The 15,136-nt window shown below is 35.2% G+C and overlaps 1 protein-coding gene across 5 annotated transcripts in view; it reads left to right on the plus strand.

Moving 5' to 3' along the window:
- JAK2 (Janus kinase 2) overlaps positions 1–15,136 on the plus strand; it is a 90,178-nt gene that overhangs the window by 50,307 nt on the left and 24,735 nt on the right. For all 5 annotated transcript variants that reach the window (XM_068666079.1, XM_068666082.1, XM_068666081.1 and 2 more), the window contains 8 exons: positions 2,909–3,032; positions 3,813–3,930; positions 4,434–4,579; positions 5,841–6,162; positions 8,228–8,347; positions 11,010–11,167; positions 12,605–12,716; positions 14,310–14,496. In XM_068666079.1, coding sequence (XP_068522180.1) covers positions 2,909–3,032; positions 3,813–3,930; positions 4,434–4,579; positions 5,841–6,162; positions 8,228–8,347; positions 11,010–11,167; positions 12,605–12,716; positions 14,310–14,496 — 1,287 coding nt within the window. The remainder of the gene's footprint in view (positions 1–2,908; positions 3,033–3,812; positions 3,931–4,433; positions 4,580–5,840; positions 6,163–8,227; positions 8,348–11,009; positions 11,168–12,604; positions 12,717–14,309; positions 14,497–15,136) is intronic.

Raw genomic sequence — 15,136 nt, forward strand, 5'->3', positions numbered from 1 at the left:
GATTAGTGCAGTGCAGAAATCCAGGGGAGGTTTTTAGTACCTCTGGTGAATGACCTTTTCTGATTTTACTTGTATTGAAAAAATATTTCTCAGAAATGTTCACTATTATTTACTTGTCTAGGCTTCATCAGAAGTGTGTTGACACCCCACCTCCCTCCAACCCCTTTTGGTTTTCATTGTTTGTGGAGAAAACACTGAAATGCTGCAGTTATTAGGTGCTTGAAAAGTCCCTGCAATTAATACTGCTGGTAAAATTTAAATGAAAACGGAGTTTCTGACCACTCTGCTTTCATCATCCCCGTATGGACAATTTTCAAGACCTTAATAAGGGGATTTTCTCTATATGTATAACAATTGTATGTCTTCAAGCGTGGCAATATTTTGGCATTGACGCATAATTCTTAAGGAGGAAAACAAAAGTGGTGGGTGGGAGGGGATTAAGACAATTAACACCTTTTCTTGAAAAACGTGTGAACTGTGTGTCATTAGGCAGGGGTAGTGAAAGCTGCTGGTTACCATCTGGAATTATAGATGCTGAAGTATAATGAATGCTTGAGCGCACAATTTAGTTTTCCTACATAGGAGGGAATTGAAGAGGGTTTTTTTTGTTATGTTGTTAATGCCAACATTTCTGCTTTGTAGAAGGAGTTCCAAAGTCCTGTTCTTTGCTTAGGAAAACAGTTTATTTTGAGAATGGTAGTGATGTGATCATGGATTGAAATGCATGATTGAAATAGTAGGGGGCGATGCATTCACGTGTGTGTTTTGTTGCTTTTTTTTTAGTTATTATTTATTTTTTGTCTGTAGTTGATTTGATGAAATACGGCACCTTAACATTTGAATTTTAAAAAGTGTTTTTTTTTTTCTTGTTCAATGTGCTTATATGGGATTTTAATAGTTTGATAGTCTATTATTTCACTTGCATTTTAATATATTACTGAGACTAAGTAAATATTCATCGCTTTCTTGAGTGGTATTTAGTATTTGGCTAGAATCCTGAAATAGGTTGGTGATTCACATGCATTGTACTGTAATTGTTCTGTGATTATTTGGGGTGCAGGCACCACACAGCCTCAGAACTGCTAAGGCAGTTACTGTTGCTTTAGAGGCAACTGATCTGTCATGTAATCTGGTTAATCCCATTTCACATGTTGAGTGAGGACCACATTTTGTTGCATAGGATAGATGTATTCTTAGCTCCACAAAATGAAGTTAGTTTGGTATTTCTCAAATCTCAGATGGATCTGATATTTCTTACTGCACTAAATTTGTAGCATCCTGATTTAGAGCCAACCTTTCAATTACTAATCTGTTCGAGGTTATTCCTGTGGGGTTTTTGTTTAGTTTTGGTTTCTCTTTGATTACTTTACAAAATTCTTTCAATTTCTTTACTTTCCTGTAAGTCTATGACTCCTTTTCTCTGAAAGTCATGTGTCAGGACCTGCAGTTCTGGCGTGTTTTGGTGAGCTGTAGTTTAAACGAGTGTTGGATGATTAGCCTGTAGACTTCCAACAGTTTACTCTTGACAGCTGCACAATAGGGGTCTTGTTCTAAACCCTGTTGCTGGCTCCCTGCAGAGACATACCCCATTTTGTAACAAGTTTAAACTTGCTGTTCTTTAGGAGTGAATTACTTTTTGTTGTACAAGTTTGGGTTGTTTTGTATGTGGGGTGGATTAGTTGTCTTAACAGGTGCTTTAGACGTGAGGAAAGAAATATAGGTCTGCCTCCTGTAATAGTTACGCACACTTAGATGTTTTTATGAATAGAAATACATAAAGGATTTGTTTTCTCTTGTTTTTCTGTATTAATTTCTGTGATTTTATTCTAAGCCTTCAGGAGAGCGTTGTGAGTAGTTAGCGTTTCACCAGAATTCTTTTGTCTCTTAACATCATTTTAATTTATTCTTGTCATTATCCATTCCTTCTTTTAAATATTTTGAATTCTTCTCCCAAAGTATATAGTTTTAACAGAAAGACAGTGTTCTTTCCTTATGACCTACTGTGACTTTCTCTTTGCAAATTTTCGTTTTACTATGTGACCTGTAGACTTATATCACCTTGTCTTCAAAATTTTGTTGTCAGTTGTTGATGTTCTTCACTTAATGGTGTGAAGTCTCAGACAATTAATCTGTTTTCCAAGTCATGCCGTTGGCATGCACAATGGATGCACAATGCTATGGTATATTACAATGCTGTACCATCTGTCTTTTATGTTAGACTGTACCTGCAGCTAGCGGCCCCTAAACCAAATAATAGCTCTTGTGCTACTGAGGGGTTGCTGCTCAGCTGAATTACATAGTTACATAGTGTGTAATCAAGTAAGATTCTGCCTCAGTTCTTATTAAAATAATTCTGAGGTGGTGTTGCTTTTGTTTTGTTTTGGCAAAGGGAGAAGGATATTTTCCAGTTTTGTGTACGTTTGGTTTTGTTCTTAACTGAGCTTCTAAAACATAGAAGGCACGTTGTTGTTTTAGTCATGATGGCTTCTAATTTTTCATCAGTCTAAAATAATGAAATCGATACCTACATCTGTTTTTAGAAAAGGTAAGGAAGGAGTTAATGTACTGCTGTTAGCTGTTACTTCTTAATTAAACTGAGCCTAAGAACACATTGTATTAAATGCCGTACAGATAAAGCCCTGTAATTAAAACAAATATGGGACAACAAGTGAATTCAGTCTTCAGTCAGAGAACATAAAGGAAGAATGAGAAAATAAACCAGCAAAAATGCTATAGGTTTTGGTGTCATCATTGCAACACTGCTGACAGTGGTAGAGCAGTGCAATGAACAGTTGGATAACATGTACCTACCTGCTACTTTTAACCTGCAAATTATTTTTTCAGAATAAAGTTGATTCTCTATGAAAGCAATTTCTTATAAATGTATGCTTCCCTGTTCTGTGTGTAGGTATCATGCCAGTGTATCATAACATGTTTGCACTCATGAGTGAAGCAGAGAGAATTTGGTATCCCCCAAATCACATCTTCCATGTAGATGAAGCAACCAGACTCATCCTACTGTACCGGATAAGGTAATTTAAAGCAACCATTATGCACTTTTCATGCTAATACAAAACTATGGTTTTACCTTACAATAAAGTATTTACTTGAACCATAATTTCTCTCAGAAGTTACAGACAGATTGTTGGTGAGATTTTGGATAGATAAAAGAATAAAAATGGATTGAGTAGGTATAAATGACATATTTTGTCAGTTGTCTACAAATCATACATATGCCATTTCAGGTTGAAGAAAGAAATGATTATGTATGAAATGTATCAAAAATAAAAATAATATTTCTCTTAATAATAAAATATCTCATCTTTTCCATGCTTGCCCATTTAGAGTAAGTAAGAGTTCTGAAATTCAGAATAATTGTGTAGGCAGGAGAATGTGTGCAACAGAACCACTTCCATTTGATCTGATTTTTGGATGTTGACTGTTAAAGCTACAGTCACAGTTTTCCTTAGGAAAAAGACTTTTATTTCTTTAAATTGCATAATGTAGCCTGAATGTTTCTTTAGGAACTGTCTCAAAGGAAACTGGAAGAGTAACACAAGATTCTCTGTATTCTTATTAGTAAAGATAAATTTGCAGATCTCCTCATTCTTACCACTTCAGCTTCTCACCCTGCTTAAATGTTGTACTACACATCAAGAACTGGATCCAAAGCCTTCTGTTCGCTTGGTGGGCTTCACGTTGGTCCTCCAAAACAGTCAGCACCAACTATTACACATCTATAAATGGAATAATGTCTTTGTGTTGGGAAAAAGTATCTTTTTATTGACCTTTGCTTAAATGTTTCTTAACAGGTTTTATTTTCCCCACTGGTATTGCAATGGCACAAGCAGAGCATATCGGTATGGCATTATTCGGGGTGCAGAAAGCCCTGTTCTTGATGATCTTGTCATGTCTTACCTATTTGCACAGGTATGATTTGCTTGATTTTTTTTTTTCAAATGCAGATTAGTAACAGCCCATAGTATTTTCTCCCTTTCACATCTTCTGATAGTAGCTATGCAAGCTCTTTTGACAGCCTGAAGTTTACTTTTAAAGATGGAAATGAAAGTACATGTCACATTGGTTTTGGAGAGGTGAAGTCAAATGGCACTTGCAGGGAGAGCAGTGCGATTGTGCAGCTCCATTCAACTGACACTGCTAGGTGGAACTCTTTCAGTGTGACTTTTCATTTTGGGCTGATAAAGTGTGTAACAGTATCTTCCACATATAGACATTGTCAAGATTTGAAAATGAAATATTTTGAGAACAGTTTCTAAGTGTGATGGTACCTGATATCCAATATGAATGTATGCAATTTACTGGGGGAAAAAAGGTTCATTCAGAAGAGTGCTGTCTTTAAATATAAATATATATTTATTGTTAAACAGCATGTCTACAATTTTAAAGTGCTTATTTGCATCTTTATTTTTCAGTGGCGAGATGATTTTTTGGATGGATGGATACAGATGCCTGTTACTCATGAAACACAGGAAGAATGCCTTGGAATGGCTGTTCTGGATATGATGAGAGTGGCCAAAGAAAGGGACCAAACACCACTGGCTATTTACAACTCGGTCAGGTAACTCCATACTTCATAACTGTATCACACCTGGTATCTGAAGACAATAATTCTACATACTAGCATCTGTGTGAGGATATTCAACTATTGAGAATTGATTTAGCTTAGCATAATGATTCCATAAATTTACTTTATAATGATGATTATGGAATCATTATTATTTCTACTGAAATCAATAGAAAGCTTGTATCACAGTAGCCATTCTTTGTTTTTCCATACATGGATTTTGTATGCTTCAGATCAGGGTCAACTTCAAAGTTAGATGAAGTTTTTCTGGGCATCATCCTGCAAAGTTCTAAAAATGTCCAGGAATAGAGATTGTACCATATTTCTGGTACTGATGTACAGCTTTGACCTGTACATCACCCTCACTGAAGAGGATTTTAATGTTATCTCATCAGTCTCCCCTCTGTGATATTGTTTGCACATTGCCTCTTGTCCTTTTACTGTGCTTGTCTGAGAAGGGTCTAATTCAGTCTTTTCCATAACTTTTTATATGGAGACAATTATTAGAACACCCTGTTCGAGCCTTTTCTCCACACTGAACAAATCAGGCTCTCTTAGGTCTTTTTGTTTTTATCAGGCTCCTAACTATCTGTAGCAGTTCTCTACTAAACTTGCTTCAGTTTAGCAGTTCAATTTATCAACATAACCAGTTTCCACCAGTTAATTCTATCTCTACTTTGTGCTTAGCGCTCGATGGTTGTCTTTTCATGAAAACTAGCAAAAAGAGTTAAATAGAATGAGATAGACTTGATCAAACTACTCCTTTGCCCTGTAATAGAATATGGACTGTAAAACAAGAAACGTAAGCAGGAACCAGCCATAGCGTTGTATTCTACCACATGTAGTTTCAGCCAGGAAATCTTGCCTCTGTCTGTGAAGTATTCCCTTTACAATTTCTACGCTAAACAAAGAAACTCTGTATGTTGGACTTTTCTCCTGCTACCTTACCTCAAATTTCAGTAATGACTAAAGCAGGCATGTCTGGATTTATGGAAAATAATGCATTATTTAATATATGTTGAAACTAAGCTGAGAGGGAAAAAAGGGAAAATGGAAGAAGAGATGGGACTGTATTTGAAGGAACATACTACAGACTGAAGAAAGGATCTTTGTTGTCCTAGAGTTTAAAAAGCAAGTCTTAATATTTAGTGGAGAAGGTCTTTTCATGTTGTCTTGTTTAACACAGAAATAAACATCTTTGCTGGATTTAATGGGTAAAATCAGTAGGTTTTCTTTGCTGATCATGTATTCACAGCTACAAAATGTTTTTGCCTAAATGTGTGCGAGCAAAAATCCAAGACTACCACATTTTGACCCGAAAGAGGATAAGGTACAGGTTCCGCAAATTTATACAACAGTTTGGCCAATGCAAAGCTACTGCCAGAAACTTGAAACTCAAGTATCTCATAAATCTGGAAACCCTTCAGTCCGCCTTCTATTCAGAGGTTTTTGAAGTAAAAGAACCTGGTGGAGATCCTTCTGGAGAAGAGAGTTTTGCAACTATTGTAATAACTGGAAACGGTGGAATTCAGTGCTCAAGAGGAAAACTAAAAGACTGTGAGACCCTGGCAGAGCAGGTACTTGCTTTGGGTATATCCACTTTATTATTTTAATAATTGTGCAGTTTATAATGTGACAGACTGATAAGCTTATGCTAGAATTAGTTAGATGGAAATGCATGGTGTCTTCAAATTCTCTTTGAAATCTGGGTTTTAAGAGCTACAAAATACATAAATAAATAAATAAATTTCCCTGTACCTCTTTATTGCTGCAGTTGACTCCTACCAGTATCTAAGCTAGCAAATTTAAAGTGACATTTCTGTGACTGTGGAGTCTATTTACTCTTTGTTCAGGAATTATATACTAAATGGATGAATAACTTGTGGTAACTTTATGCCATTGCATTTTTATTTATCTGTATTGTTTCTTTTGTGTATGGTTTCTCTGCATGACTATTCTTTTGTCAAATTTACCAGAAGCTGATACTAACTCACAGCTGTATACCTTGAGAGTGTGGGAGTTTTCTAAAGATAAAATTAAAGGCAAAGTGAAGCAGATGTCAGTTTTTCAAAATAATTGCATCTGTTACATAGGCTGTTTTGATGCATAATGTGTAGCACTCAAGGCCAAACTGCAAAATAAGTGACATTTTTATGGTGTGCAATAATCTGTAAAAATGCCACCTTTTCCTAAAACATAAAAAAAAAAAAAAAGAAAAAAAAAAAGATTACATACACAGATATGCTAAGTTTCTTTTTCTTAAAATACTTGTAGATTGATGTTAGGTCCGGTTACCTCCTTCAAAGTTGTCACGTGCCAGCCCTCTGTCTTTCCTAATTGCCTGTAAGCACCAGCAATGTAGCTTCAGAGGGCAAGAGCTAATATAAATGCCATATTCCTGCAATTTCTGGTTGTAGGTGTATACAGAATTTATGCATACTATGCCGTTTGTGCATGGCAACCAAATCTTTAAACGGAACAGTGTCTAAATTGATCATTTTTCATATAGACACTTCAGAATTATTTTTCATAATTGATAGTATTAGCATCCTCACTTATTGACAAGATGTAGGCTGACTATATTTTCATTAGTACAGAAGCCATTTATAAAATTGGTTGTGAAAATTTAGTAAAGGAGTGAGTCTGCCTGTAAATGTGATCATAACTCTTCTTTCAGCAAATGGTACTGATGAAAATGTATTAAGATGTTGAATTGAAACAGGAATTTAATTTTTTTTTGAAGGTTTGAATGATATACATAGGGTAGGTTATGAGGAAATTTGTTTTGACAGTTCACATTTCCAACAGAGAAATTAATACAGTTTCAGGAACTTCAATTCATTTGAGCTGATTTATGCCTGCAGATAATCATGGCTGTAAGACTCAGTAGAGATATTATACCTGTTTATGTAGCAGGATATGCTTGCAGCCATATAAATGGTGTATTTTGGTTTGAATAAAATGTTTGCTTTGGAAAAATAATTTTAGATAGATACATATATCTTTATTTAAGGCAGTTTCTTAGCATCTGAAGTTCCACAGAAAACAAAACAAGATATGACTTATGTGACTTACAAAAGGACCAGTACAAGTGATATGGAATATCATATCAAAAACTACCTGAACTTGACATTAAAGGAAAATGTCATCGATTTCCCATGTGGTTAGGACAGGTTCTTCCTGAACCTTTTTACCTACTCAGAGATGACTGTGGTTGAGAGGAAAATCTTCTCTTAGACCCTTTCACCATCCATTCTACATCCATCTCAGGTAGCAGATTTTGCAGCTTGTGTCCATGCAAATGAAGCCATGATGTTTTGGAATGTAACAGGCTATCCAGTCAGGATGCTTTAAAAAAAAAAAAAAAAAAAAGTGAGAGAAAAATTGTGAATTGTCACAAAATTCCACTTTATGGAGCAAATATGGATATTTCCCTTCAAAGTTACTAGATCTTTGTGCATTTTTATTGGTGCTTCTAGTGAAGGTCCTATAAACACACGACTCCTTTCTTAAGTTTTAATTAATTAATTAAGCTTACACGTTTAGAGCTATAGGAATTCTAATGCTGCAAATAGGTGTTGTTTTTTTTTTCAGCTGAAGTTGATGTTGTTGTTAACCTTAAATAACCACCATTTATTGTAGGATTTACAAACATACTGTGATTTTCCTGATATCATTGATGTCAGCATTAAACAAGCAAGTCAAGAAGGCTCCAGTGAGAGAAGAATTGTGACCATTCACAAACAAGACAGCAAAAATCTGGTATATACATACTTCACTTGCCTATTTTTCTCAAATAGATGTTGCTTTGAGCAGACTGATTGCTATAGTATTTATGGTATTATATAGCCAGTCACCATGTTAAGCATGAGATAAAACTAAATGCATTTTGGCAATATAAACAGCCTATTACAAAATTGCTTAAAAGCCCAGAATCATAGGGGCTAGCAGGGACCTCTGGAGATCATCAAGTCCATCCCTCCTGCTAAACGCAAATTCCCTACAGTAGGTTGAGCAGTAAAGCACCCGGGGGGGTCTTGAATATCTCTAAAGAAGGAGACTCCACAACCTCTCTGAGAACCTGTTTCAGTTCTCTGCCACCTTCACTATAATGAAGTTCAGAACTTAGAGCACTGAAGGACCTGTGCATGGACTGAAGTAGACACTTACCACTAAGGATGATTTCTGATACGCAGATCGGCTATTTTGTTTAGAGTCTTAAACCTGAGTCTGTGTTTTTAGCTATCAAGCGTACTGTTTGTATGATGTCATGGTATGCTAGCTGCCAGTGACCAACACATTGAAAAAGACTTCAAGATGCTCTGAGGGAATGATTATACATAGAAAATGTATATTTTCTAAAAGTGTAGGCACAAAATTAACATTGTTGCTTTCACTGTTTAAAATTAGATGAAGGTCTTGGGAAAGAATGAGTACATGAGTGTAAAACAGAATACATGAGCATAAAAAATTGAGTTTCAGTTTGAACTCCAGCAATACACTTGAATCAGACTTTCCAGCAGGAGCAAGTGCTACATAATTGTTTCTTCCGTGACTGGTTTATGGGTCTTCAGGACCCATGATCTCTACCTTTGTGTGTCCAGAGGGCTTCCTGCTAGGTGTGTAAAAAAAAAAAAAAGCTGCGTACAGCTTTTTTGCACTTCTTTGTAAAAGTACTACTACTAATAATAATAAAATAAGAGCATTGATCATTTTTTAAAAATACTTCTAATGATTCTTTGGACAAGAAGACATATGGTTTACTTTTACTTATGGTCAAATTGTGATTCACAATCATTTCATGTGTTAATGGGTTAGAATTAATGACTAATTAGAATTAACACTAAGAATTTAAATTCTTTTCAATGTTTTTAATTGAAAAAGGGAGGATATCTGTGATATATATCTATGATGCCAGGAGTATAAAAATATTTTGGATAGGTGAAGGAGAATTCTTTAACCTTGAGCCATGAAAGTTCTCTTAAATTCTCAATACCAATAGAGCAAGGTTCTTGACTGCATATGTTTCTGAGGATAAAAGTAACTTTCTAAAAGCTTGTCGAAAAAAGCTCCTGAAGAGTAAGACAGAGTAGGAAAATGAAGTACAGCAGCTTCTGTGTTGCTTATGACTTTCCTGTGGACATTTTGCACATCAGAATTAGCTGATGTCTAAACTACATTTTGTGATTTAGTTTTACCTGTTACATCACTAAAATTCATTATAAAAATGTATTTCACACAGTTTTAGGAGACATGGCTCAATTAAAATTGCTGGAGTTGTAGGTGTGTTGTTTGTGGGGTTTTCCAATCCGGTTGAAACAACTGGAAAGACTGTTGTTTACAGGTCCACTGTAAGATAGAATCTGAAGATTCCAAACAAGTTCTTTGCACTTAATCAAGAGCACCATCTTTTTTTGTTGCTGGCTGGCAGAGAAGTTGCCAAGGACTCATGTACAGCCACTATGTGCGTCTGTCCCCAGAGTCATGGGGAAGCTTGTGCAGCATGTACTAATAATGCTGATTGGCTATGCTGCCGAATGAAATCTAGTCCAACTTTGTAGATAATGGAATAACACTTCTCAGCTGAAGTGAAGAGAGCCTTTAATGCTCTCATCCAAGTGTCTTGGTTAAGGAAATAGGGATAACTAATAGGGATAACTAAAAGAAAATAGTTTTTTTATGTATTTGGTAGTAATAAATATGTAGTGACAGATTTAATCTTGCACTGCTCTTACCTATGAAAGTACTGCGTATAGACCTTTACCATACCCAATTTTCTTTTGACCATGTTATTCTCCTCTCTGCTTCCCTCCATTGCACCTCTCTTAACAGTGGTCAAAGGTCAGCTTCTCTCTTTGGTCCAGTTTAAGTTACTAGCTTTTGGTGATGACTAGATAAATTTTCAGAAATTTAGAATTTTTTTTCAGAAATTTATTTCAGAAATTTAGAAATTTTTCTTTACTACTTGAGTGCAGCCCCATAGATCTTTGATGAGTAGAGGCTTCCCTTTAGGAAAAAAAAAATTACTGTGCTGCCAGTGCGGTAGGTGTTTGCCATGCTGAACAGTATCTCCTCAGTTTTTCCATTTCAGATGTTCTCTCTTGTCAGCATCCCTTCCTACTTAATGTATTTAGACTAAGTTTTTTTTTATTTGTTTGTGTGTGGTTTTGGCAGATTTGTTTTGGGTTTGAATTTTGAATGTTGAATGTAGCTGACAAGTTTTGGGCACCTAGGAGGTAGAACTATGTAAACAGTAGTTAAAAACATTCTGGATGTATATAATGTACACGCATTTGTATCTGTTATACTATTGCCATATCCAGGAATTTTGCGTTGCCTATTATGAATTTAAATTCTCATTCTCGTTCTCTCTCCCTCTTTCTCTCTCTCTTTTTTTTTTTCTCCTCTCTTGGCAATTTAACAGGAGGCTGAATTTCAGTCTTTAAAAGAAGCTCTCTCCTTTGTATCGTTAATTGATGGATATTACAGATTAACTGCAGATGCCCACCATTATCTCTGTAAAGAAGTAGCACCACCATCAGTGCTTGAAAATATCCAAAGCAACTGCCATGGACCAATTTTGTAAGCAATTTTTCAGCAGTATAACAAGTTGCTATTATTTTTGAAAGATTAACTTTAGCTGATTGCAAACCATGAAGGACATCCTGAGATGTGTATTTATTCCATTCAAGTAACATAAAATGCTTTACATTCTTGCTTTTATTTTTCACTTTACAGAATGCAATACCTTCTAGATGTATTATTAAAAGTGTAATGAAAGATTGTAGTTTTAATTTCTCCCCTTAGAATTCATTTTTTTCTTCAAATGAGACAGACAGGAAAATCATGGTGCTGATTTTTACTGAATTACAGTTATAATCAGGGCAGCAATGTATAATGTCATAGAGGATGTTATATTTTCACTGCATCCTCTAGCAATTACAGTATTTGAGGAGTAAAGGGGAAAAAGACAATTCAATACCATTCTCTTCAGGGTTCCTGCAGGAAGGCAAAGATTACAGTAAACTGTAATAAACTACTACTGCTAACCATATAAGTAGGAGGGTTTATTTCATTGTCTCCTTGTTCAGTTTTGCTGTACTTTCAGGGAAGAAATTAACTGCTTTATATATATTTTTTTAACAGTTCATATAATATTGTTCTTTTTTTTTTTTTTCTCTGAGGCACACATGAGAACTTAAAAATATTTTGTTATATAGAAGAAAAAATGGGTATTTGCTTTAGCTACAGGAAGTTTGAAAAGAGAAATGCAAGATATATTCCATAAAACTATCACTGTCCTACTCTGCTAGTACAGAATGCTTCTGGAATTCTTCCAGTGACAGTAAGAGTGCTGTAACTTTCGGAGGATATGAAGGAAGAGAAGAATAGAGATGTCTACAGTTCAAATCCTGTTTCTTGCACCTTGCAAACCTAGACTAATGCTGTATATTGATCTTTATTTAGGGCTGTTTAGAAGGATGTGCCGTGAGCGTAGACCTTTCCAAGCCATTCTGTTCCTCATTCCCTGAGATGGATGAAAATAGTTAGCAAAGACTTGTTAGAGTGAGATTATTTCTTGTAATAATAAATGAAGTTTTCTTTTTCATATCCTATTTCTTGTTAGTCTTTTCCCAAATTAAATTAGTCATTTTCTGTGCAAATACTTCTCTAATTTTAGGTTGGTTGTTAGGCAGTTTTACCACAGCTTATTCCATGATGGAGGCTGGAAGTCATATCATAAACCTAGCAGAATACTTAAGTCTGCGAAGTTTCACATCAGGTAGATCACTGTGGTGTTTTCAGTATTAAGAATTTTTAGTATATTCTTCTATACACAAGCAGCCCCCCACCTATTATTGGAAGATAAATAGACAAAAAGATTACCTTAAAGGAGATTCTAAAACAAAGAACTTGAATTGGCCTTATATTAGGTATCTCATAATAGTGTTCATCAGTCAATATCTAATCTTTTTTTTTGGAAACTATGCAATATTAAACACTTTCTTTCTACTATAGCATGGACTTTGCTATCAGTAAACTGAAGAAAGCGGGTAATCAGACTGGCTTCTACGTTCTTCGTTGCAGTCCTAAAGATTTTAAAAAATACTTCCTCACCTTTGCGATAGAGGTTTGTATTCTGTCATAAATGGTATTTGCAAAATGTCTATTGCATTACAACAAGGAGTATGATGTGCAATAAATGATTGTGTGTCCTGTTCAAGATGTTCATGTGATGTGTGTATTTATTGTACTGTTACTTGTATCAGGACAACTTTCAGGGTTGTGTGAGAAACATACCAAAATGCATTCATGGTAAAGAATTCACTAATGGCACATAATAATACACCCTGAAGATCAAGAGAGGGAGTTCTGGGTTTGGGACATGACTGTTGTGCTGTTGTAATTGCTGAGGTGGTGGTGTGTAGTTTTCTGATCGTGGGTTGTTTGTTTTGTTTTTGTTTTTTTTTCCACCACAGTTAGGCTAAGGTAGACACTGTTGATTCCCATGGTGATTTGAGAGTGTCTGTCCTTCTAGGTTTAGGTCTTGTCTCCCATCCACTGTGCTGGGCTAGTCAGATTATCTGGCAACTGTTGTATTAAGACAGATCTGTGTAGGATATCTGGTGTAAGTTAGGGTGGAAGCCATGCTTGAAATATCTGCTGTTCTCATGCTACTAAAGAGCCAGATGTACTTCTGCTCTATGAGATTGCAGTTAGTGATAAATACAGCACTTTAATTTTGCTGTTACATAATTACATGATCTTGTTCCAGTATTTATTTTGTGCCAAAGATGGGCTTCTTTTAATTAAATTAACAGAGCTACGTTGTGTTTGCAACTAGGGAAGGTAGTAATATATGTATTTTCCTACTTGTTTGCAGCAAGCTTTAAAATTTGCTAAATACTGTCAGAAGTATGTAAATATCTGAAAATGACAAAATAATGTGGATGCATGGATGGAGAAGTAAACAGCCCTTTTGAGACCAGTTTCAGTAAAATTATATATCCTGTCAGTGAAGTGTGTTTGGTAGAATTTTTTTAGGCTGAGATATCACTTTGACTCAAGGCATGCTCAAAGTCTGAGAGTCAATCCAGCCATTAATTGACCTGGTCATGTGTGGGTTTTTTTTTGTTTGTTTTTTTCCTTGTTGTTATTTCTGGGCAAGCATTTGAGATTCAGAATTTGTTGGAACATTTTTTCACAGCATTTATATGAAGAACCATGAAAGTGCCATTAAGAAATCCTGTCACTTAAAAATATCGAATGAGATTTTCTCAAGATTCACTTCAGTGCATACTGAGAATTTGTACTAAGAACTAATTGCTTACAAATGCAGGATAGACAGCAGAAAAAGTTATTGCTTCCAACATTTTTTTTTTTTTTTTTTTTTAAGATTACCCCTTGCAACCTTGAAAGGGGTGAAGAAATTTTCATTACTAGGTCTGAAGGACCATTCCTATGATTCTTTATCTGTTTTCTCAGCTCCATCTTTGCAGATTCAGTAATGTTTGTGCTTAGCATCAGCATACTAACTCTAGTGATGAGAGTAGAATCTAGTTTTCTCAGAATCATTATTACATTGTGAGAACAAAATAACAAATTGTGGTAATATTTTCCTGAAGCATTCTTTCTTCAGTTAGAAAAATGCTGTGCATTTAAATATTTTCTAAAGTACTAAATATTGATCTATTTTCTTTTAATGGGAAAAAAATCTCTGCAGCGTGAGAATGCCACTGATTATAAACACTGTTTGATTACGAAGAATGAGAATGGGGAATATAATCTTAGTGGAACCAAGAGAAGTTTTGGTAATCTTAAGGATCTGTTGACCTGTTACCAGACAGAAACTGTCCGTTCAGACAGCATAATTTTCCAGTTCATCAAATGCTGTCCACCAAAACCAAAAGGTAAGAGAAGGTACCTTATTTCCAAACAGGAGTGTTTTCAAGTTTTTGGTTAAAGATTTTAAAATAAAGCAACAGATAAATGACTCTCAGTTAAGTAGATGTATTGGCTTGTGTGGGTTCTTTTTATTTCACTTACCTATTTGTTCATCTTCTTGGTCAGAGTTTCCAGTCATACTGTCTGCCAAATTTTACTTCATTATGACGTGGTCTTTCAGAAGAAATTGTAGTAACTATCACAGTTTCATTATTAGAAGTAAAACCAGTTTCTTATTTGCAGTGGATTGTGTGCAAAAGCATTTCTTCTGCAATCAAGTGTTTTCAAGTCTTGAGAGGGAAAGAACTACTAAAAGTATCATTTCTCACTGTGGATAGATCCAAAAGCAATAGAAACAATAATGGCATGTTTCCAGAGAATTTTTTTTAACTGATTGTTGACATCTGAGCTGAATAACGCCAAGGCTGCACTGTGATTTAATCTTCTCTTAACACTGAAAAGTACACACTGAATAGTCCCTGCCAGAGGAGTGGATTTTTCTTTAGTTTTATTAAATGTTTTCCTTTATACTATACGGATTTTTGAATAAATTGGTATCAGTGAATATCTTATTTTTGTTAGATAACACCTTCTCATTAATAATCT

The sequence above is a fragment of the Anas acuta genome, chromosome Z, assembly GCF_963932015.1.
Source record: "Anas acuta chromosome Z, bAnaAcu1.1, whole genome shotgun sequence".
Lineage (NCBI taxonomy): Eukaryota > Metazoa > Chordata > Aves > Anseriformes > Anatidae > Anas > Anas acuta.